This window comes from Nomia melanderi, chromosome 3 (assembly GCF_051020985.1).
Source record: "Nomia melanderi isolate GNS246 chromosome 3, iyNomMela1, whole genome shotgun sequence".
NCBI lineage: Eukaryota > Metazoa > Arthropoda > Insecta > Hymenoptera > Halictidae > Nomia > Nomia melanderi.
Window position 1 is genome coordinate 11,185,909 of NC_135001.1, and position 26,331 is coordinate 11,212,239.

The following is a 26,331-nucleotide window of genomic DNA, read 5'->3' on the forward strand; positions in this document are numbered from 1 at the left end:
AACGTTTAGAAATACGTTGTCCATGATCATAATCAATTGTGAAACTTACTGAACAAGGCATATTAAAGTAACAGCGTTTGTTTCTTGACTAGCTGCTTATCCATTATGTCCTTTCACTAACTGTAAATTACTTTTTATTTCATGTTTCAAGATTTTCAATGTTTCAGACCACTAAATACAAATGTATTCTAACGCAACTAATGGTACAAAGTAGAAACTGTATCAAAGCACGATTAATAATTATTCTCAATAATATTTACCTTTGCTACTTACAGTAATAAATATCACTTAAAATTAAGCACTTTACCACCGGCAAGCATTAAGATATTTATAATTGCCTTAATTTTGTTAATGGTTTATAATTAAACTATAAATACTTTGATTTACAGGTATCTTCGTAATGAACCTAGAAATATTGTTACCACAAGAACGCACAATTTGTAAATAATAGTCTTATAACCATTGAGGTATACGATTTAAAATAATTACTGTACACGAATGCAAACAAAATTTGTGTAACAGTCAACGTATTAACGGGCTGGGAAAACTTTTGAAAACTCCTCGTAAGTCGCGCGATACACGGTTTCAATAGGTTAACGAAGCCGAACCGCTTACCTTTGACAGATTTATTTGGCGGAGGCCCATCTCGATTCCATGGCGGGTCTCCGTGACCCGAGAACTCCCGAAGTTTGAGGTACGAGATGGTTAGCCTTATTATGGAGGCTTTGTCCAACTGGGAGGTAATAGCCGCCGGTAATGGCAGCATTTTCGCTAACTCGTAGAACTCGAAGTTCTCCTTCCCTCGCCGAGATCTGGCAGCGTCCCTGCTCTTCTCCTTGCGCAACTCGAGGATACTGTAACAAGAGAGGAGGTCGAAGGTTAGGCCAACAAAAATCACACGTCTCGGACGAATCTAATTTTTTTTTGGTCGTTTCGTTTTTCTTTTTATGTTATTGTCGGAAATTTGAAATTCGCGGCTGTCGATTGCGAAGGGAACGCTAGAGCGATATGAGCAACGTCAACCAAATTTTTCTCTATGTTCGATGCGTTTGATCTTTCGGTATGAAATTTTATCATTTTTTGTTCAACACATATTCGTCAACTGAAATATTTACTTAGTATTAGATTACTGCATTTTTAGGTTTCGTATCAAGACAGTCTTTTACAACTGACTTTCTTTTGCTGCGTTTTCTTAGAACGATATTTCAGTTGGAACAATATTCACAATTAATAACTCAATTAAATTTAAACGAATCTAAATATTCATTCTTACGCATGGAAAAACAAAATTGAAGAAAATTGTGCATGAGAAGGTCAGCCTTCTGCCCCTGAGTGTCGACTCTGTCACCACTCGATTTGATATAACAAACTTACAAAGTTTTATATATAACATTCAGTTCTGTATAATGCATCGATATGTGAAGTATTCATATAAAATAGCTTTATTTCTTAATTTATGTATGTTTTCTCATTAACCAGTTAGCTGCATTTGACGAGTATACACGTCATTTTAAAGCTTGAAATGATACCAATCCTTTCAGCGACGAATTTCTTACTTTTTTCAGATAAACATGTCATTCTCCTTCCTTTTGCTTTGGTTTTTCATTAAAATATATCCTATACGCATTCGTCCTGCGTTTGATGAGCGTGCACTTCATGTTTCAATTTTATTCCACGCAAACCGAGAGAATGTTGAAACTAAATTCCACAATTAACAGGTGAAGTTAGTTTCAAAGAATGTCGCCCATGTCCCATCCGAAAATGTTGAATATTTCTAGTGAAAAGCTTCCGAATGCAAAGGGTTAATATCGAAGTAAACAGGTTTTATTAGAAATCGAACGATTTGCATGAAACGCAAGTTGCTTCCGGTAAACGAATATAGGTCATCGATGACTCCGAGCCAGTCACGAAAACCCGTACAAGATTCTTCCTTCGAGGTCGACGCTTTTACACGTTTACGACAAATTGAAGCATGTTGCCGTTGCCGCGCACGGAATAGGAATACGATACGGTTCCTGCCCGAAATTCAATTATATTCGCCGGTTCCTTAAGGTATTCGTTTCGCGTAATCCTTCTGCAAGGACTCACGGCACTTGATATGCCGGCAACGAATTAACTGCTCCGCCGGAATCGTGTTTCAGCTATTGACCTAGAGTACGTAGCACCCCTGGGTGACCGTTCCTCTTCGTTCCTGGGCTAACAGTTCATGTAGGTTAATCGATTCCGAATGTAGATTTATCCGACTGTAAATTCAACTAATTTTTTTGTTTACTATTGGAGAATCACCATAATTTGAGTACAGTAAGACTCCGTTTAATACTGCTCTATATAAATCTTAATACATATCATTTAAACTAATATGTTACTGTATGTATAAGTAATATGTTGTTATCGTGATCATAAGTAAAAATTTTCTGGTGTAACAATTTTATGTAAATGGAAAAATTGGAATGTAATATTAGTGTTATAGCATGGAGGAAATGTGTTACGATGTGAAACTATTAGAGATTTTTATTAATTTTCACTCGTGCAAAACAAGAAGCTACACCAATATCTAGTAAATTCTTCGCGCAAAGATTTAACACTAGAACTGCTAAACAACTAGAGTGATTATTCACAATGTCTTAAAAAAATTCAAAAATTGTATTCCTTAAAATTTTAAGCAGCCCGTATTCACGTACTCATACAAATATGTACCCAGACCTGCTTTATAATTTTCCCAAAAGATAAGAATAGAGATAAAAATTTCCATTTGGATCATTTTGACCGATCTAGTACTTTTAGTATTCACCTATTAACTATAAAATGTACTTTCAAAAATCTCTCGAATAAATTCTACCAAAAAACCGAAGCAAAACGAAGAAGAGTTACAGGTTTATCTGGAGAAATAAATAATTCATCGTCGAAAGAATTCGTATCGCTTCGAGTTTCAAGATGGCGTGTACACGCCGCGAACGCAGTTGACTGGTTAATCCAAACGCTAAATACCCGCAAATTGTGCGCACGCGTGTGTATTAAATAAAAAATGAAAGGAGAAAGACGATTCGCAGGAACGAGAGGCGTGGCGACGCGGCCGCGTTGTCGCCGGAGAGCAAACGCGCGGCAAAAGCGGCCTCCGCTTCGAGGGCATACATTATTCAAACGCTATCATGCCTATGTTTGCTGACAAGCCAGCGAATGTATCTGGGTGAATGTCGACGTAACATTAACCACGCCCCGTGGACGGCCCACCGATTCCGGTTTTACATTTTAAACATTAAACGCCGACCAATGGCGAGCGTAATCCGCATTATTCGAAACCGTGCCCCCCACCCCCATCGTCTCTCCGGCGGCGGTCGGTCCCCGGTCATTAACCTTTTGTTAACCAGCGAATCGGCTCCCATCGCCGCGCCGCGCCGCGCTCCATCGAAATTTCAATCGTCGCGATTTCCCGCCACGCCACGCCACGCCACGCCACGCCATTCCACCGCCGCCGCAGAGGAAGGGGCGCGACCATGCAAATGCGTTTTCCATTGAACAGGATGGAATCATCGTCGAAATAATACATTAATTCTGATTTTTTACTTTGGAACTGCTTGCGAGCGAGACAACGGGTAGACGAAAGTGTTCGGATGAAAAATCTGTTAACCGGCGAATTAAGTTTTATTACTTCTCAAGTGATAAAGGATCGTTTCTCACTTGTTAATTATATATTTTGCTATTTTGTGACATATTTAGAGAATATATAAATCAAATGTTTCCAATGTACGACGATATATTACTTTTCAAAATTTCTATGAAAATGTCGACATGCCCCTTGGCGTTGTCTTCCTTATATGGGGAAATATTTCGTTATACAAATATTTTAACAGGTTGACGTTTTGGATAATGGGATACTCTCATACAAATTTTGTCTCCGTGTTCAATTTGATTTATTAGCGGTCTGAGTTAATTGCGAATCGATGCGCTGGGATTTGGGAAAATAGAAACGTATCGTGGGGTGTTATTTAATTATTGGAACTGTTTATTGGATTCGTTTGTGGTACTGTCGGAAAGGTAATTAATATTTTATTTATTGTGGATTCTATTGGAAATTGAAATTCTAGATCATTAATATTCATTATGTTTTCGTGATTTATAGTTGAAGTTTTCTTTATTGTAAGTTAATTTAAAAGAAACTTATAAAAGAAAATATTGAAGAATACAAATTGAAATATTTTTATGGCTGGATATGTAGCAGTTAGTAATTTGTAATAGAATTTGTTAGTAATGTGTTGTTTCTAACTAATTTTCAGCACTGTTCTTAGCAAAATGTTGCGTAATGTTGAGAACCGTGAATATTATAAATGAAAAGGGTTTAATTTTATTATGAATAAATATTAAGTTATATATAATATATTAGGCTGGTATTAATTATTGTTACATTCTTTTATATTACCATACAAATATGAAAATCAGTAAATACTTCAGTTTGAAATGGACTGTACTTAAATTATTGTTCGTAGAAACCTGCCAAAGTGCAAATTATAAGACCGTAAATACATAAATAAAAATTCTACATAGCATTGTGCAATCCAAATCAAACCTTGAACAGTGTCTAGCGGGCACCTTGACACACATAAAACAGAATATTTTCACATTCAGTACACCATCGACTCGCATTGCGTAATCTATCGTACTTATATGAATATTTGGATTCAAGGAGATCAATAATTAATCATATTAACTTATGAAGTTAAATATTCGAACAAATATCATTCGATGTAACGAAATATCATAGCTTCATTGAGGAAATTAAATTTCAATATTTAAGACCACTAGTATAGAAACAACAGCCAATTAATTCAACTGTATTGTTTATAAAATGAAATTTATACCCCACTTAAACACTAAAAAAGAGAATATTCAATAAAATAGTAATTCCTTTATAGGCAAACATATGTTGCGCAAATATTTTAGATATTATAATCATTACGATATAATAGTTCCTCTGTTCTAATTATTTCAAACAAGATGTTATACAAAACGGAAAATCTGAACATTCCTTGGTTATCCCTATTACTCTCCAAATATGTTGTCAAATAGTGTTACCTAGAATTAACCTCCAACCTTATAATATAATATGGAATTCTTGGTAAAAAATTAAAAGAAATTTCTTTCTTTCTTTTCCTAGTAAATCAACCGTAAAATAGTCCTAACGGGTGCAGTTACAAAGGAGACCACAGGGCAAAGGGTTACTCTCATAAAGTAACATAATCACTCTTCAACTCTAATTCTAATAAACACCTTGAGCCCAGAACGATTAAATCAACCGAAATCCTTAAGCGAACTTATCAAACAGTCTTCTCGAACTGTCAAGCAAACTTCCCGCCCCTGGTGCCTATCAGAAATCAGTCGAATGTTTCCCAGTGGATCAGCAAAGTCCGCCGTGCAATGGAAAAAAATGAACCCGAGGGCAATTAAATGCGCCATTTACTCGGTCGGAAGGGTTGAAAACAAGATGGGATTTTTATTAGGCAGCTATCGCGCTTAACGGCTGTAAAACGACGATCCTCCTTCTGTTCATCCCTTTCGTTGATCGGTCGGGAACACGATCCGGAACAACGGCCGGCTTGTTATTATACACCGTCACGGTAGTCAAAAGTCGTAAAAACCGGGGAAAGGAGGGATAGCTTAACTGAAGATGAGCCGCTATGCGGCTACCGTCTTGTTTTCGCGTTTTACAAGGGTCCCTGTAACTTTCGAGCCTCGACCGCTCTGTTACAGGGCTCTTCTCTGGGTCCCAGTGGGACAATCACAGACGCTTCCTCCCCTTCCGGTGCTCGTTGAATGCCTCGCTGACGACAGTGTCACGGAATCTTGAAAGCACACTGTCGCACAATCATCAGAATCGCGGAATTTAACTATTTTCTATAGGAAAATCAACTTTTCCTTTTATTTATACTTATTGAGTCTTCATCGCTTTTTAAGCAGTTAACTACATTTGATTGGGTTACACGTAATCTTAACACTAAAACTAACAGACGGGTCAAAATTACCTGTTCCTGATGCCTTTGCATTATTAAGAAGATAATGAACGTTTCTCTGAGAAATTATTAAAGAAATTCATTTAATAATACGAAAACTGAATTGTTAATGTAATTAAAGTCTCAATAGTCAGTTGAACTATTCAGTAGTTCTAGTGTTAAAGCTCGAAACGATACGCGTGCAATAAGAGATTTCCCAAACTACATTCAGAATGAATTTATAATGTTAATTGAATTAAGAATAAAAGAAATTAATAGTTTTACTGTCAGCATCACATGCTTGCTGTTATACAGGTGTTTGTTGAAAGTCGTAAGATATTGGCTGATGTAAAGGCATTAATATATCTTATTAATTCCAATCTTCAATCTTTTTAGCTGTAGATTTTTCCTGAAATCAATTTAAAAGTAGAGCAGTACTTTCAAAGTATTCCGAGTTTGATCATTAATTTTCTCATTCTTTTTAAATAAATATTTATAATGTCCTTTGTTCTCCTTAGGTGTTCTCAGATGTCTAACAAAAATTTTTCATTACCAACTGTGATTAAAAATGGCCATTTTCGGCCACCGTCTTTTCATTTGCCATCGATTCCCGCTACGCGATTCTTCCTCTCGTTAAAGTAATTCCGAGGAGCAATTTAAAGTTCGACTGACTGGGATCACGAAGTTCGCGTACGCCTTCGGATAAGGAATTCGTGTCACGGATGTCTCGCGTGGTAACTACGTACCGGGGCGAAATAGCGGATTGTAGAAACTTGATCGCGAATTTGGTTCCTTGCACCTAGAGATCATTTCAATGAATTCTTGCTAGATCTACATTGGAACACCCCTTTCAACTGTATTTACTATTTTACAATGTACTTTGGGTAATTTCCGAATTCTTCTGTTAAATGGTAAATATTAGGTCTACTGGAAAGTTCCATTCGACAATATCATTTCAAATCAATGTCATCCGAAAATGAGTTATTCGACAGAAATGGAGTCCACAAATTACCACTGCGATCGGAAAATAAATCTACCAAAAATATATTATTTTCTTAATTCAAAAATGAACAGAACTTTCGGGTAGACCTAATATTTACCTGTTTTAAAAATGAACTGAATACTATGATATTTTCCATATATATGCAATTAAGTGATAGATAAACTTAATTTATTAAGTATAATACCATTATCTGTCTATCAATAAGAAAAGTTGCTGCTCTAAAAGAATCGTAACACGAATAGTTCTCTAAAAATATCGAAATAAATGAGTTAATCGAGTTCCTGGAGTACTTGCAGACGATTTCGCTAGTGGAATGTACAAAGCGTAGGACATTTCATATTTGAAAAGTAACGTGTGGTCGCGATACGATCAAAATGTCCCGTGCTCCAGACATCGTGTGTCAACAGAAACCGTCACCGTGTTGAAACGGACATCGTGTTACCGTCGAATAAACTTGTCCGGCGAGCAATAAACAAACGTACGATTTGTTCCCTTTTTTTACTACTCGTATCGGTTCAAGGGGTCCGTTGGAATTTCGGATACGGGGGAGACGGTCGCGCGCGGACTTTTTACGATGGCGAATGCAGAAACGAGCGTGGTAGTACGTGCATCGCATGCGGGACCATATGCAACGATGCTTACTAAAATGCGGGCACTTTGTCGTGAGTTACGTCAAATGATGGCTCCTCGACGGATTGGGCCGCTCGTCGTTAAGAAAGTATCCTCATTTGTTTCGTCGAAAGGAGAACGATTACTTTCTTTATTTCTTTTCCCTCCGTGATTTACAATTAGACTGCGGATCTTTATGTAAATTCAGACTTTTACGGATACAATTGAAAGACCGGAATTATGGTAGGAAATTGGTTCTCCTGATAAACACTATAAAAGCATAATGCTTCCGATATTTTGCGTAATACTTCGGTAAGCAAGTAATGTAGGTATGCTGTGAAACGAAAAATCGAACATCGTTGCAATAATTTATTTGACACTTTCAGTGCCGTGTTACTAGAATCTAGTATAAGCTTTCGTACAAATGTAATTAATGAATTTTGTTGTAGGTTAAAAGAGCAAACGCTGCGAAAAATCTTTACAGTCTGTGTTTCGTAAGAAAAATTGCTAGAAACTGTACTTGTACAATGGGTTTGATACTTTCACGACCTGGACGTCATTGTTCGAAGCTTTCAGGCGAGAGTCATGTCCAATAGGAGTACTTTCCCAACATTTCGGCATCATTGCATCTGTTTTCATCAAGGGAGCGTACCGACGAACAGTAAATTAATTATCGAAGATATCAGGAATTAGAAACTGTAACCAATAGAAAATTGTACTTCGATCAAAATAATCAGCTAAACGAATCCTCAAGATCCTCAAAACGATCGTCTCAGTGTCCGAGTGCTGTCGGCAAGTTGCTCGGTCACGGAACGCGGGCGAAAGTGCGATTAGAGTGTCTTCCGCTGCTGATTGTGCAAAGATAAAGGGAAACAGAGGGTCGGTCGGTGACGGAGGATAGCTCCTTTTCTAGAACACTGAGGGACAAGGGCCTGCGTTCGTTTCGGGTCCGTCTCCCAAGAGGTCGGTCGAGAGGAACGCGTAGAGAGTAAGGTCGACCGGCGTCTGCAGACGTGCGAAAATAAAATTACGCCCAACTTTCGGTCAAATTTGTTGAAATTGGGCGGCATCGTGGCAAGTGGGGCAAGGCAAGGGCTCTCGCGGCTCCCACGGGACACGGGGTAGAAAGAGGTCCCCTGCGCAACTGTCGGTATGGCTATATCTGTAGCCATATCGTTGAAGGGTGGCAACACGCCTTGGACACATAAGGATCCTCGTGCTCGCCGTGCTAAGTGCCGGCCATCAATAATTCAGCAGCGGACCCTGACGAGGTTACCGGCGTTCCTTTCGATCGGCGCCCGCGCGGCCCTGGATTTTTCATCCGGCAACTACCATCTCACGGGGAATTATTAATGACGACCAAGAAAAGGGTGCTCGACGATTGCCGTGTCAGAGAGGATCCGAGGCGGCCTGACCTTTCGTTTTGTTGTTTTGATTTGATACTCGCGACGGGGAACCACTTGTGTCTGTTGACACATTGTTGACCAGTCACAAGTTAACTCGTGTTTTCATGCCCAAACCTTAGTCATCTAATCTAGACCTAACCAAGATCTAACCAAGTACACACTTCAATTTTTTATTTTACTGCGCGCGTAACGAGAGATTTTTGAAATTAAATACCACAGTTAACAGGTTAACACATTGTTGACCGATGACGAGTTAACTCGTGTTTGCCTTTGCATTAGTTATTTCAATTTTTGAAATGCAGAAGTTTCATTCCAATTCATTACGTATAAATAAAGTATATTGAAGTTTATTTAGATCGTTTCACTTTCATATTTAATTACGGAATAATAACCGGTGACATGGGATAGCTTATGCGTAAAAGTGTCAGTGAACAAAGTCTTAATTGGGGGATTTTGGGGATAACGAATTCATTGGCTTGAGATGTAAGTAACTGCTGTCGAAGGTGTTGGGTAATTATTCAGTGGTAATACAGCTGTATAATTGTGAAATGTTTAATAGGTTGAATGCTGGATGATTTTATGAAGCGGATGTATATAATGTGAGAAATGTAATTTCAAAGTGTTTAATTGAGTTGTATTATTATTGTTTGTACGTTTATCTTGGTGAATATTATGTTGTTATTATAATAGTATAGTAGATAAGTTCAATTCACTGGTGATTGATATACGTTGGAGTACACTTAATGACATAATTCAGTAGAAAACACGATCATTAATCAGACACGTAAAACGCAAACCAGAAGTATTGGAAGACTCGGGGCTAATGGTGAATCATTTTTCAAAGAACAGTTAATACATTAATTTTATTTTTAAATCCACAGGTCTCACGTTATTTGGTAAACTTTTTTTAATGAATATAAAATATGGAAACTTGAACATACTAAATACACGACGTCTGAGATTCAACTTTATGTGAATTCCTATTAACTCAGAGCTAAAATAAACAATGTTTGCATATCAAAATAAATGAAAATTTTTAATAATAGAAACACTATTTTTACTAGATCATCGTGTATGTTTACAGTCAGTCTCATCCAGAGTGAACTCAGTAAAGTAATTTTTATAATTGCATTTTATATTTGCATAAATTCAGTTAATGTTATTTCTGTATTTAAGGGTTGCATTATTTTAATGAAATTTCTCTCGTGTCTGAATTACACGGAATAATATGAATAAATTACACAGATTGCTCAGTCAATTTGATGTAATATTCCGGTATTAATAATTAAGGATTCATTTAATGCATTTATAGTATATACAAATGTGCAACACATACTGAAACCTTTAATAAATTTCAGATTTTATTTTCAACTTAACGAATCGTGTAATAGACGAATCAGAATGTTATTTTATTCTTTATGAAGTAGTTTTTGACAATGAAGACTTTATCCGAATCACACGAATTTATAAACTGAAAAATTACTTTCCAATCAAATGAAAAAGTTATTATGAGACTCTCATCAAATAATTAGAAGCAAATTATCTTCCTCTAAATGCATCGAATACAATGAATAGGTGTACAGTTAGAATTGTAAAATTTCAGAAAGAATTAATATTTTCGCACGTGGTTGAAGACTAGAATTATAAAGATTATTAAAAACTCTCTCACATGAACGATTCGAGGTCAATTAACCAAACTTTATTTTAAAAAAAACGTAGATTTAAAGTTTCGTTACAAAATAATCAAAATTCCAAATTTCAAATGTGGACCTTTTAACGTTTCAAGACCCGAGTCTACCAAAGTTACAAAAATAATAAATTCCTTAAAATGTTCACCGAATCGTCTGCAAACCGAACGCAGAGCAACGATTCACTAGAAAACATATACGTAAAACCACTACAAACCATTTCGTTCAAACAAGTCCCCAAACATGATAAAAGACTCGTTCACAGAAACTTTCCTATTAGAAACAGAAAATTTCATGTGCCACAGCGACTTCCGATCGTCGCGCTCGCCCCAAAAAGTGTCTCCTCCTCGCCGACGGAGCGGTTCGATACATAATAATCGCGAGAAAGAGGCGGCAATTAGCAGGCATCGAGGGAATTATGATGGCCGCGGTAGGCCGAGTAAGCACGCCAGCTAATTCAATTAAACAATTCATTTGCCGGTCCGTAGCACCACCTGAGGGCACGTCCCATTCCGTCCGCGCCTCGCCTCGCCTCCCGTCCGTGTGTTCGATTACAAGTGTGCACCGATATGGAGGAGAAAACGTGAGCTGGAGAAGGACCAAACGGCCGAGAGAGCTCCCTGCCTGTTCCCTAGAGAGTCGTAGCCTCGCGCTACAATACAATGCTCCTAATGTTACGGCTCCAGTTTCGACATAATTTTCTTTCGCGGCCCTTTCGGCTATCGGATGCCTAAGCTTTTGTAGCACTTCGACAAAGAAAATGTCATTTCCGGCGGACGCTCGATAACGAGCCCCGGGAGGAGCGATCGCCGCGATGGAGACCGTGGCCCAACGACGCAAGCCGCGCGGACATGTTCCTGCGGGGCTTGATGATACCATGCGCCGCTTTGATCAAGGTACCGTGCGTAGCATAATTTTACCGTTGTTCGAAGTTTCAATCGTTTCTAAGGTTTTCGGTACTGTTGGACCTTCGTCGGAGCTGTTTCTCTTTACCGCAGAGTTTAGGAGACTTGCGGGTAAACAATGCAGCAATTTGTGTCTGATAATGCTCTTCACTACGCACTGCATTGGGATATGGTTTTAGATGAATAAATCGTAATTTTTGCTTTGTTTTAAATGTGAGAAGCTAACATGAACATGTATAATAATTAGTAATACAACTTAGTATGATGTATTTTAAAGATTATATCATATTAGTTTAAAGACTATACTATATATTTAAAAAGAATATTTTGACACATAGTCCGATGTCATAGTTTTGTTACTCGTACTATACTCTTTGTCTTATATGAATTTTTGAAAAAGAAAAAATGACATCCGCGAAAGCCACTGTAGTGGCGTACAGTGCCTTGGAGGTTAAGGTTTTGGGTAAGAGTGGAAAAGTGTAACTTTAATATTGCGATATTTTTGCTTTGAATTGTGAAATTACTGTTGGTTTTTATTCAGTAAGGATTTTTTCAAAGTTGAAATTAACTTAAACTTTGAGTACAAATGACATTGAAAGCTGGTAAAGTAATTTTATAGGTAATAATGTTACATTATGGAAACAATTTTAGAATAGCATTGAAAGTTATTTAGCTTTATATAATTTATTGTGTCTAATTCCCTATGTCCACTCCATTTACTGAAAATTGTTTCAACAGATGTTCTTTTGCCTAGAAAATATTTTCATAAAGTTTTAATTATTAAATTATGAAATGCAATGTTCTAGGTCCTAATTACGATTATAATACCTTACCAAAAATTCTATATCAATTATGAGAAATACTATAGAAAGAGTGGTCTCTAGTTTCTAAAGAGTTATGTATAAATTTGTGAAATCATTTAAAAACGAACAATCATTTGTTACTAGCTTCCACAATCTTTCGCAGAACTTTATATTCATCAAATTAAATCGAATACATTAAATCTGTTACAAGTTTTTTCGAATAAATAATTAATTATCGTTCAATATCTATGCAACAAATCAATTAAGAAAGCACTATTATCAACTTTGTTCCTCACGGATAATCAAATTGATGATAATAATTAAACAACATTCATATTTACACGACTACCAGTTACCAAATAAACATCTCCGAACGTAGACATCAAACAGAAACTTGCTTCCGTTCTAAACAGTCCCGAAGCAGTCAAAAAACAATTAACACGTTCGAGCAATGATTTCCACTAGAATCTACAGTATCATAACATCTCTACTTTCTAAGAACTCGCCGACACTTCCATCGTTCCAGATCATTCAACGACCGTCTGGCGTACGTCTTCCTTCAGATCCAGCAGTAGAACCTGAATCGCGGTACCCCGGAGCCGTGGCTCCGTCGTGTCCACGTGAACGACGAACACAAAGGAGCCCGCTTTCGAAAAAAATATTTTGTACACGAGGCGGTGTCTCAATGAAACCCTTCCACCGACGGAGAGAAGAAAGCGAGCAAGCGGGCAACGCCGTGGAGGAGTCCGGCAACGGCAACGCCAGGGAGGCAGGGGGCCGGGGGTCCGGTAAAAAGAGACAATACGATAACCACTAAATTATCCCAGCACATCCGGCGATGTAAATCACGGAGGAGTCGCGCATGTGTACCTACTCCACCGTGCACCGGTAGAAGAAGCAGGAAAAGACGCGGAGGAAAGAGAGGCACGGGAGGAACGAAAAAAGAGGAATCGAGAAGACGGCGAAGATAGAAAAACCGTGGAAGCATAGGCGAAGGGGCAAGGGAGGGAGGCCGGAGGAAAAAAGACAGAGGGAGCCGGATAGAGAGACAGAGGGAAGTTGGTTCTTGATGACGCGCAGATAAGGGAGGGCTTAAAGTCTACGTGATGTGCTTCCCGATGTGTCCGAGCGGAGGTCGAGCCTGAGAACTTTCGGTAAACGTACCCGGAGACTCGGACGAAACGTACCTTCCCTCAGCCGGAAGAACCCCTTTTGCATTTTCGATGGTACAACACCGGCCGAGACACGCTCGATACTTAATCGGTCGGCACTGACCTCCGAAACCTCGCCGCTGGCGCGGATAGCTTCATCCCCTTGGCTTGGGGTGTCTCGCGGTGTCAGGTATTGACATCATATTCAGGATAGGTATCTTTTCTAGTTAACACGTCGACTGTCACGGTGGTCACCGATGACCGGTGCATCCAAATGACTTGAAAACAATTATAACTGACGTAAGATAATTGACGCCGAATGAAAATGTCCGATAAAGTAAATAAGTAGATAACAGTGTTGCGAATCGTTGATAATCGTTTCTTTTTACCTTCGCTGCAAACGAATGAATGATTCATAAAACGCTCAAGTTTTTCGTGATAGTTCACGTGTTAACCCATTGTCTTACAATAACGTGTGAGACTCGTCGTGAAGATTTTAAATGGAATTTAACAAACAAATGTTATTCGATTACTTTGAATTGTAATTAGATATTATTTTTCTGTTATCGATTATTAGTAATTTATATGTTAGTTATTAGATATATTAGTAATTTACGACTACGAGGCAAATTGTTCTACGATTACAGTAATACTCCTAAAGATCGCTGAAAAGGAAATTTTCGTTACTAAAATGAATAACAATCAATGGAGAAAGTTTTCAATGAAGGTTATAAGGAATTTTTAACTATTAATGAGTCAAATGACTCTAGAGGTTTGTTAACTGAGCAACGTGTTATTGGTAAATGAATGAAATGGCTTGAATGAAAGGATCTGCGACAGGATTGCTAACACCTGTCAACTGTTCCGTAAGCAGAAAATATACTTGTCAATCGTGCTTAGAAAACCACGATTGCTTGCCACGTTCACGTTTCAAGTGTGAGCTGGGCAATGATGCTTGTGCCAGTGTAAATAGTATAGTCGTAAAAGTGCTTTTTTTCTCCTTATCGTTTATGACACCGTATAATGAATAAAATATACTGTCAGGTAATGTAAATTGTCGGCACAGTCATGAGACAGTTACGCAGGCGGCGCGCGTAGCGCGGAAACATTCAATATGTTCAATGAAAATGTTCGTATAAATCTAATTGAACGATGAGATCAGAGACTGCAATCGCTTATCAATTTTTGCAGAAATACAGTCATACGAAGGCAAATAAAATGCAAAGTTTTAACTTAAAACAATTAACTTGTGTATTTTCTGATCTAAACAACTCGAAAAATAAGTTTGCTTTTCGTAATATAATGACGTGTGTATTTACATACGCGAGTGTCAAGATTCTGATGTTTTATACTAAAAGATATAACATTTAATGCGCCGTTTACGGAATTTATTCGATGAAAGAATGGTGTTGCAATGAATTGTGACGCTAGAAATTTGGATTGGTTTGTGATGCGCAGTATTGGATTAAATGACGGTAGCGAACGTCTTAATGGATTGACTATGCTACTTTCAAGGAAAGGCATCTCGAATACGGTGACGTGGCTGCCTCGTCAGCTTGTGATGCCCGTTGATCATAAACTCTAGACATTACAATCATCAATGCTTAGTACTTCAGAGAAACAGTTAACATTTTTCAAGTAAAATTTAATATCGTATAGGTCTAAGTGATTCTGGATTTATTCCTTTATAATCATTGAGTAGATACAAATGCTTCTCTGTGAAGTTATTAAAGAAATCGATTACAGTAAACTATAAGTTAATCGATATTGCATTAAAGGCACTGTTGCAATTTATATCAGAAAATATGCACCAATTAATTATACTGTACAGTGATTCTAGTATTAAGAAAAATTTACCAAGTGACTGTGAAAGAGTCACGAGTAGTACAGTAATAATTCCGACAAACACAAAGTAAATTCATAAATAAACAATAAACACACCAGAAACCATAGATCTCCTAGACCGGCGATATTTTTTTTAGAATCTGATTTTCACTATTTACATAACCACTCGAACGAAAACGCTCACAGGAAGCAACTTATTAATTTAAGGTCGAAGCTCAAGAAGCAACAAAGAAAATCAAGCTTGCGATTGTAAAACACGAACCGTTTTTCTATTATCCGTAGAACGGAGAAGATGATTCAATCCACGCTCAACAATCTCAGCACGTTCAAACTAAACGACTCAAAACAATCCGGGAAGAGAGACTAAATCTATGTGAATGCATTCGAAAAAAAAGAACTCCTGTTTCGCTTCCTGCCTCGAATAATCATCGACAGTTTGACGCACGGGTATACACCGGAGAACTCTAGCCTCCTAAGGGACTCACGTTCACAACTTGTATCCGGACATTCTCGTGTCCTTACTTCCGGGAACGTGAGGCCCGTAACGGCTACACCTCCGCCGAACGCAAACACTGCTCGCGGTCACTGCACTTTGTCCCTCCGCGCTTTTATCTGATAACGATAAGCAAACCAGCTGACGTTACAACCATTGGCTCTGCGCATCCAAAGCATTTCATTGAACCTTTGACAACTTCGACAGCTTTGTTTTTATGATATCAGGGTGTAATAAAAAATAAAACTGTTGTTTCCAAACAAAAATTGCTGTACTCGCAGGATTTAGTCTTGAAATGTACTCTACCTACTGTCTGATTCTAATGCAGCAGATTAAATTTTAAATGTACAAATTTATACGAATAAATCGTAAAAACACATGTAGTACAGGAATATGTGTATGTTTGATGGTATCTAATGGAAATGTTGTTCGTTTCATAAGTATACAAATTATAACACATAATCAGATAATTTTCTACATCTCATCGTCCACGTAATCAAAAATCCTTTGACTTCCAACATACTACCTCTTAATTTCTGCAATATTCTTTAACACCTTAAGCGCCATGTCAGTCACTGATGACCGATGCTTCTGAATTACTTGAAAATAATCGTGACATGCAAGGTAACCGATGTCGAATGAAAATGTTTAATAACGTGACTAAGCTGATAATAGTGTAATGCAAGTAGAGTGACGCCAAATAATTAATAATTGTTCCCGCTTTTCTTTGCTATGGAAGAATAACTGTACGGGAAAAACGGTCAAGATTTTCGTGTCGTTTAACGTGTTAATAACCGTAACACGTACAAAATTACTGTAGCGACATACGAGATCATACTAGAATCAAATAACATTAATGCTGGCTCCGAATTGAAAACTAAGAATACCTCAGGCCGCAGTGTCAAACGAATTCCCTTCGAAAATCCATTTCAAAATGTCAACAATTAAATTCCTCCTAACAAGTATCAACAGTATAACAAAAAGAGCACCGACAATCAAATTAAAAACCATCAGACAAAAACCTCGAATCCCCTATTCAATCCTCAGAAATCGAGATCACCTCGACCGCAATATTCCAATCAGCCACCCGCGCCAACAGTCAAACAGCCCCGGTCAACTCTGACCCCAATCATCCCGATGGTTCCGTCCACCGTCGAACTCGATCAAGTCGACAGGAGATATTAAGCCAGTTTCATCCTTGCGGACAGAGAACCCGTTCAGTGACTACGCATGTCCACGGTGTAACTATGCGCGCAATAACGGGACGGCCAAGCCAATGGTGGCCCAAAGTGGTAACCGAAGATGCCGGTCATCAGAGTCACCGAAACGAACACGGAGGAATAATGGAAGAAGGTGGAAGAAGTGGAGTTGGTCGGGTAGGGGATAGGGGGTTGAAAATACGAAGGTAGTGTTGACGGCTCCCCGGGATGCCCCGTCAGCATCAGCGTTCCTCTAATCGTATCGGGTTTACTGCCGCGGCGTGACGTACTCATCTGCACCATCGGTTTACCACCCTTCAACCCTCTGTACCCGCCGCCACCCATCACAGTTCCCATTATCCACTCGCTGTGACAGAGCTCTCCGGGGACCCAATTCTCCTCTCCACGCTATCTAGCAAAGAACCGGGGAGATTCTTCTTGTGCCCGGTACCTGCCGGCCCCTGTCCATTTTGACGGGGACATGTCAAAATAGAGATTCCTTCACCCTGGCGGGGAAGTTTCTCGTGAGATGACGACGTCGTATTGGGTTCAGCGTAGTTGAGATTCAAAGATGGATCACATTTGCATGGTTGTGTGCTTTTTAGATTGGTGATTTTTATTGGGGATTCGTACGGGTATTGCGTGTAAATATTGCGACACTTTTGTATTGGTGAAATTGATTTAATGTAGGTATGATGATAATATTAATTATAATGGAAATCTATGGTAAATTTGAATGTTATAGTGGGATTAAGTGTCTAAACAGTTACGCAAGGTAGAACATTTGTGTAGGTAATGCTTGTACAGCAGGGTAGTTATGTTACGACTAATGTCTTCCATGCTACTAGCACTTCGAATGAGCGTCACTTTGAAATTGTACAATGAAATATTCTTAATATTTGTGCTTGTAAATTGCTATTATATACATAATGTTACAATATTTACGAAATATACCTAAATATATAGTTTAATGTGTGCGGAATTTATAGAATAATGTATTTGCAAATATTATTTTTAATTATGTGCTAATAAACAATTTGTTTAGATGAATAATCGTTAAAAATGACTGAGATTGAGAACACTTCTATGTATTGAAAGTTCTATGAATAATCATATTCAATAGTTATTTCCTAAGCATACTAAATTTACCTTTCATAAATAGAATGATTAGCTCGTAATTGTTGCGTTAGTCATCGAATAAAAGTAAATTAATATATTAATTAGAAAATTATTTTACTTATAATTAAGAAAACTAACAAAAATTTATCTGAAATACCGGGAAAAAGTATTCTTCAACGCTTTCCAATAAATAAATAAAAGAAGGAGTCGATAGAACATTCATAAATAGCTCGTTCGTATGTTGATTCAAGTATAATATCCTAAATAGAGAAAATGGAACCCGTAGAGCCTGAAATTTAAATTCACCGTAATGCTTTTAAACGCTTCGCCAAGAGAGCAGTCAATTTTCACGCAGTTTTTATCCGCGCCGGTCCCTGAATTATTGACTTGATAATGGCCCCGTGAAAAGAACACAGGGGGACGGATATAGCCCTATAAAATCATATCTCGGCCGCGTAGAGAAAGAAAAAAGGAACTGACGCGTCCATATTTGCAACCACTTTACAAGCTCGTAAAACTTCATTACAATCGTTGATACACATGAAACACGATCGCGATCTCCCCCTTCCTCTCAGTTCGTAAAACGGTAGACTGGTTAATTTTAATTAATTATCGCGGTTCGTATTTCATTGAACCGTCCGCAGCCTGTAATCTCCAATGTTTGAACAGGGCGTCCCCATAATCTTTAAAATCTCGAAGGATCGGGGTGAAGATATCGTTTACTCGTCCCTTTTTACACGGGGATCGCACTGCCAATTAGCAGCGAAGAAAAATGACTCATCCGGCCGTAATAACCGGCCAATTATGTAACCGCGTTTATACGGGCGCCGTGTATCACTGTAATATATTACTGAAATTATGTTAACGTCTTTAACGCGTTCCCGCTTCCACTTTACCATTGACCCGAATGAAATTCGCGTTAAAAGTGTTACACAACAATCGTAAAAGGATCGCGAATATAATGAAGCCGAACTAATAGCTGGTTGTCGTCGCTTGGACGTTGAATATTATTGCAACAGGGCTATGATTAAATTAGCGTTACTATGTCAAATTATAATTCTTTTCAATGAAGGCATTATAAAATTTTCTTTCTCCTTCGTAAAATTTCGGGAGGAAATTTTTAACTTGAATCCAGTTGTCCTATGAAATTGAATTTCATCGGTAATTGTAATAATAATTTAAGGTGCACTGAGCTTTACAGAATTTTACGTGTTTCTTATCCTCGTGAACAATGTACATTTACGCACAATGGCTAATAACAGTTTTTATCTTCGTGAGAGGAACTCGAAGTAATGCCGTCCGGCTACGAGATTATAATCATCGAGTTGTTAATACTCTCTAGAGACGAAATAATCGTTAATTAGTTTTGTATTTAATTTGAAATAGTAGGTATTATATTGTAGATTATTGAAATTTTTAACATTTTTTATTTTAATAGAAAGAAAAGGTTATACCTAGTGTGTTATTAAAAAAACGGAGATGTTTCTGGAACCTTACAAAATGCACCGCTGGAATTATATAGAACTATATATTAGATAAAATCTAATGTATTTTTGAAGCGTTAACTATAATGCATACAGATAGGTGTCTCGTGTAACAGAACAGGACCATTTTAATTCACTAAGAATGTCCTCTCCAATTCTTTCTGGTTTCACTTTAGTTTAGGTAGCACTTTCATCGCGATCTAAATCAGTGTTGCACTGTACGTTCGGTAATTGCATTTTATTTCGAGCAGTTTCTCCTTTACTGCCCACTTTAAATTCGCGGATTGCCTTTCGTTTGTCGTTACAGCGACGAACTAAACTGGTAACAAAGAAACGTAAGAAAAGCAAAAGTTCATCCATACGACAATGCCGTGATGACAATGTACTCTAAAATGATAAACTGCACAATATACATGATTGAAAAATTGATGGCATACGAAATTCTCAATATTAGGCTGTTAAACATAGCAAATTTCCTTCCAGACAATCGAACATATTAAATATCCTTGCGAATTGATGGTTCACGTTCAACGTCAGACACGAGAAGCAGATCTAAAACTGGTATTGCGCAATTTTATTTAATCAAAGTTAAAAAAGAAACTGGATTTACCGGTACACCTCCATTGTGATATTACTCTCCGTGCAACCGGTACCGCGGATCAACCGTGTACACGTACAGCAATAAACGGCCGACGATGTACTTACGTATGGAAATGCGGGAGTGAGGCAACCGAAAACCGAGAATATTTAATTCCCGTTGCAAAATTTAGTTCGAGATCTCGTTTCATCTGGAATCGGCCATGATTTTCTCGTTCGGCAAACCGGCGGGACGTTTCCGCTGATCTTCCCGCGCCGCGATTCCCTTGAATAAAGAGCATGCCCCGACGTTTCGCGTAAAAATTCAAATGTTCCCAATAAAGTTTCCACACTTGGTTCGAGCCCGATAAAAAAGGTGATTGATGGCCTGATAAAAATTCGACATCCTGCACACGGGGGAATGATTTACAGTTATAACGTCAGCTTTACGGCGCACTATTTACAGCGACGCTTCGTAACGTCATCATCGATCTACGTACGTCACATATTAATGCCATACACATTTTGAATTACAAAATCGAGTGCTGAGCGCATCGACAAGAAAAATCGATCGTCGATGAAAGAAATCGTCCGTCGAACGTGTTGCGCGGGGAATTCATAAAAATATTTTCTCTTTCGCCGTTGCTTCGCTTCTATGCATTCCCTTTGTCCCTTTGATTTCTCTGAAAGGTTCGGATGGAAATACTGTTCTTATTAAATTATCCTAAGTGTTAATCGGAGCATTTAAATATTCTATGATTAAGTAATCATGAGAATCGTCGCGATCTACCTCGAGAGAGCACAGTTTGCTACGCGCCTCTAGCCCTTTCACTGCTGCGAACAAACATGTCGTCGGTTCGTTGATCAAATTGCTGATATTCGATTGAAAAGTATTCATTGTATATAAATTTATTTAAGATTATTTCTCATATTTTTCTCTTGTTTTAAGAAATCTAAAGTTCGTACAAGTTTCTTATTCGAATTATCGTTGAAATCAACGAATGTTTTCCTTTTAATTCATTCCAAAATTTATCTGCGACGAATTGAAACTTTCAACCTTGCCGCTCAGTCATTGCGACTGATACCACTCGGCTCCACTTCAAGAAGGACAGTACGCGAATACATTTCGAGACGTCACAAGACGTGATCACGTATATTTATATGTCTGATGAAATATTGTCGACACTGGATGACAGTTCTCTCTGGAACTTTCACAAAATTATTTACTTAAGACGTAGGTAGTTGGAAAGCTCCGGATTTTCCTCGGAATAAATTAATCTACTTTCGCAATTGCTCGTAATCAATCATTGGGACATTCCGCATCTTGCAATGAAACGAATCATGAAAATTATTGTTATTAAACAAAAGAACAGAAGGTTTGAAAGTTTTGTTATTAGCGAAACAACTCGAGTTCGACCAAAATCCTCTCGAAAACCCGCGTCAACGGTAAATTGACAAATTACCGTAGAAGGGTTCAACCTGCTCCCGACAGCGGGACTTGTTACACCCCATTCAAGCTTAACACAGTAGACGCAAGGTGCGGCAAATCAGAGGCAACGTTTCCCCTCCATTCGACGAATCTTTACCGGCGATACGATAGCGGAATACTCCGACGCGTTTTCATCCCTTCCCTCCTCTTAACCCTTTCGGTGCAGAATGTTTTATTGCCTACAGTGCTATTATATCAGCGCAAAGAAATTTGGACAAAATAGTTTTATTCATTTTTTAAGATTTTTACAAGTATCATATATGCATAGTAGTCTTTGTCCTATGAACCGAGACTCTATAGATATATCGCACAACTTTAGAAGATTTTTTCACTAGAGATGACACTTCGAATGTACTGTGAATGCGCTCATAGCACCAAAAGGATCAACCCTTGAAAAGCATTTATGCTTCTGTACAGTTATCAGTAGCACACGTTAAGTTCGTTCTATTGTTTCTTAAAAATTATTAAAATAAAAGATATCTTTCTTTTAAAAATCTTTGGTAACATAATTTGCTGAGTCACATACAGTGATTTCGACTTTTGATTCTACGTGTGAATGAATTTGAAAAAGTGTCCGTTGGGTGCTACTGGATTATTAACACTATGTGGTTTGAAGTTTTCTCGATTTTTCACTTCGAAACTTGCATATGAGTTGATGGCTTACTAATTTATACGAGTAACCCTTTTAGTGCCTGTATATTTACGTTTGAATCGTACATATCAAATCAGCTTTAGCAGTTGTGGTATATACTCATTGATCACTTGATTAATTTACGTAAGAGCCCTAAAACTGTATTTGTATACGATATGATTACAATATTACAAATAATTACAATAGAAATTGGTAAAGTCCATAGACAAAGTAAAATAAAATGTCCAGTCTGCCTATATATAAGACCTGAAAGGGTTAAGAGTTAAAGGGCGAAAAGACGATCTCGTATCCTAATAAAAGTGTTCCGTAAGTCAGCTGCTATTCAGCAACCTCGAACCGACGTTGTCGCAGCGAACGGGCTAGGTAGATCGTAACGCGCGGTTCGAATTCGTTAACAACTACAATGAGGCCGCATGATAGGTATAAAAGTAGTAAGAAAAATAAGTATAAGAGAAACAACATGCCCTGGCTCGAGGAGAGGACCCTGACTCTGTTTGTACGGGACACAGAGGTCCGCCGGTACGAACCAGGAGTGCGTGAACGCGGGGTTGATGTTGAGCGCCCCAGCGGCCCCCTGATGGGGTCCGCCGACATCGACGCCGACACCGACACCGACCCCAACCGGGCTTTGACGTTGAAAGCCCCCATAATCCATGGCCACCTGATACGGCAACATTTCCCTTCTCTCCTCTCAATTCCTCCCAATATCCTCCCTTCTATCCTCTCCCTTCAATCCTCCACCCAAAATATTCTTCTTCCTGTTCCTTCTTCTTCCCGGATCACTGGCCACCACTAAATCTCCCCGGCGAGGAAAAATCAAATTTGTCCGTGCACCACAGTTCACCTTCCCGCACCAAGGAACAACTCGCTACCGGGCACACACCGGAGAACAGTCATATCTTCCCGGGGATCGTCATCGTCCATCGCGCGACGCGTCCCGGTGCCGCGTGCCGACTCGACCGCGCCGACATTGCGTCGCGTGAAAACGGAAACGAAAACGAGAGCGCGGCCGCGGAGCAACCCGGAGGGAAAGACGGTAACGTCGTGTCTCGTACACCGATGAACGGTCCCGGTGTGCGTCTCTGTCCGTGTAAGTACGCGCGTATCGACGCGACAGGCGGAGAGCTCACGCGCGCGCACGTGCGTGTCAACAACTCGGACTCTCCTCGCGTGGACCAGCTGTTACGGGGTCCCTTCGATCGCTCGGATCACGCGGGCCGCGATGTGCGCCAGTCGGACGCGGGGGTTGCAGCCAGACAGCTAAACGGCCGGTTCGTGACCGAACGACAGACTGGACCGGACTGTACCGGCTCTGTAACGTGACGCCGCGCGCAGAGCCGCGTCGGGGGGAGTGAGACAGCACCCTATGGTGGGAAGAGGAGCGAGAAAGAGGGCGCGAGAGCGTGCGCCGAGTCCCGGCCCCGATGGCCCCGCCCACGACGCAGCAGCTTCGCGAATGGGGAACCGGCATCGGGGGAGACTGGCACGCCTACCGCCGTCGGCAGCGGTCACCGGCGGCCGCGCACGCTCTGGCCGCGTTTGCGTCCGCTCGCACCCTCCGTTGACGGACAGACGGATCGCGCGACGGCTGCCGCACACCGATGCCGCCGCCGGCCACGGAACTCGCCGCCGCCGAAGCCCCGCCCATCGCTACTAATGACACTTGCCGGATGGTTAAGAGGTCGGATCGTACACCTACGCGGGAGAGGCTACCTTGCCGCGAGCCAAGGGCGACGTTCCCCGGAAGTGGCTTGCGAGCGAGCCACGTGCGCGCCCGACGAACTTAACCCTCGCACCGAACGTCTGCGCGGTTTCGACGGACGCGTCGCCGCCGACGGAGCGCTTCGGATTTGTGATGTCAGACGGTTTAATCGTTTTAAGTTTGTTTCCGGTGGATCTACTGTTTCATTTGTATTTTGAGTTGTTGGCACTTCATTGTCGAGTATAGTTTTGTATAGATTCGTTTCTCGTAGTGGGAGGCGTTTATGCTTTTGTAGAGATCAGGCGATGGTTTATGAAAGTTATTTGTGGATCGCAATACATATTTCTTTTTACTTTTCAGTAATTGTTAAAAATACGGGGTTTAATATTTCGTATTGTGTCTTTATGTTCATGTGATTGTCTTTATAAATTCTGGCATATAAAAATGAATTTAGAAAAATGAGTTAAAATGATTTTTGTGGAAAAAGAACGTCGGTAGCTTTATGTGTAAATATTAAGGGTTGTTTCTAATTTAATGACTGTTGTTCGAAATAATTCGCTGTTGTACGATTTCTGTATAAGTGAATTCCCGATTAATGTGTTTTAGTTTAAAGTTTCTATTTAATAGAAACTCCACGTAACTGGAGAACAATAATCAACTAACAATTAAATGCAATGACTATTCTGCGCTACTTTGTTTTCTCCTTGTCTAACTACTGCGAGTATTGCAACTGTGCAACACTTTTTATCAATAGCACACTTGCTTAATCAATTCGAAAGAAAAAATTTCCTAGTGCAGCCACAGATTCCGTATTCATTTGTCTTTTCCAAGTATTTCCATCTGATTCGATCGCGTCGTTCATTATTTCAATATAGCTGGTCGATAGAATACGAACGAGAATTCATAACAGTAGTGTCTGTGGTCGGCAAAATGGAAAACAGGAAAAAGTCGACGGCTAGAAATAACGTCGGTTGTTATTTCCGTTTACTCTCTGAGTCCTCGTAAAGCAAGAAGGCGGTCGTTCCTCATGGATATTCATAGGCCGCCGACTTTTTCTGTTACTCAATCGGCGATCGATCGTCGATTTATCTCACGCATCGTCTTTATGCAATTACGCGGACGGAATGCGCGGAACGTAACAAAAATAAAATAGCCGAGAAATTGACGCGAACCGCGACACAGGCGTCCGATACCGGTGAAAATAACGCGGCGGCGGCGTCGGCGTCGGCGGCAACATGGCACGGTGTTTCGCGTCTCCACGACAAGGTGGAAGGAGGAGGAACAGGTACACAGGCGCGTAATCGACTGCAGGCACCCACGCCCTTACCAGACGCCATGATTCTCTTTGATTAGGTGCGCGATACGTGCAAATGCCCGACGCTGCTCCGTCGTAATAGCGCGCTGTTACCACATATCGACGTCTAGCCTCCGTATTTTTTTCAAAATAAGACACCCGTCCGTTCGTTTCTCTTTTTACCTTCGAGTATGGACGTGGATTTCATCTTTAAGTATGGAAGTCTGAAAATTACCGATTAATGCACAATATTTTCGTTTGTAGCATGACCGAGAAGCAAATTTACTGTGTTTATTTGTTTTTACTTATTTAAATATTTCTAGGTAGCAACAGTAGCAACTATGAGACGAATATTTCACTGGTTCCAAAACTTACAATATTTTGTATAAGGTAAACCGAGGCGAATAGGATTAGTTTATATTTAACAGCGAAAAATTAAAAGTTAATCTTAGAATCAACATTTTTTTTCGTAAATTTTTTATTAATACACAAATCAGTAAACAAATTTTCTAAGTTTAAAAATCTCAGTTTTGTAAGCGAAAATCTGAAAATGAGAGATATCCGATCCGCCTGGGCTCATTTCTGTAACAGTGTTAGAAACATGGCCAATACTCTTATTTTTATGCGATTCACTTTGGTCTGCCCTAAATGTCTGAGACCGCACGTCCATGCTTAAAGGTTAACCTTTTCTAGTCGTATCAATTTTATACAGTAGTGCCATGCTCGTCGGAATTAATTTTCATGGAGTGGACAATAGCAACGTAATAAGTGATGGTAAACAGTAAATGAAATTTATTATTTTCTTGAAACCTTAGGCATATTTAGTAAAATAATAAAGTTTTATTTAACATAAATTATACGAGTGAAACTGTGAAAGAGCTTTGATGACTGAGAATTAGGCATACGACCGCAAAGGGTTAACATTCGCA

The 26,331-nt window shown here is 39.3% G+C and overlaps 1 protein-coding gene across 4 annotated transcripts in view; it reads right to left on the reverse strand.

The window, feature by feature from the left end:
• The window catches only part of LOC116431763 (protein trachealess), a 231,128-nt gene that overhangs the window by 19,004 nt on the left and 185,793 nt on the right, over positions 1-26,331 (reverse strand). For 2 of the 4 annotated variants that reach the window (XM_076365510.1, XM_076365509.1), the window contains one exon: positions 616-854. In XM_076365510.1, coding sequence (XP_076221625.1) covers positions 616-854 — 239 coding nt within the window. Of the gene's footprint in view, positions 1-615; positions 855-22,870; positions 23,693-26,331 lie in introns of those variants that run through there. The other 2 variants (XM_031987634.2, XM_031987633.2) reach the window with 2 other exon arrangements.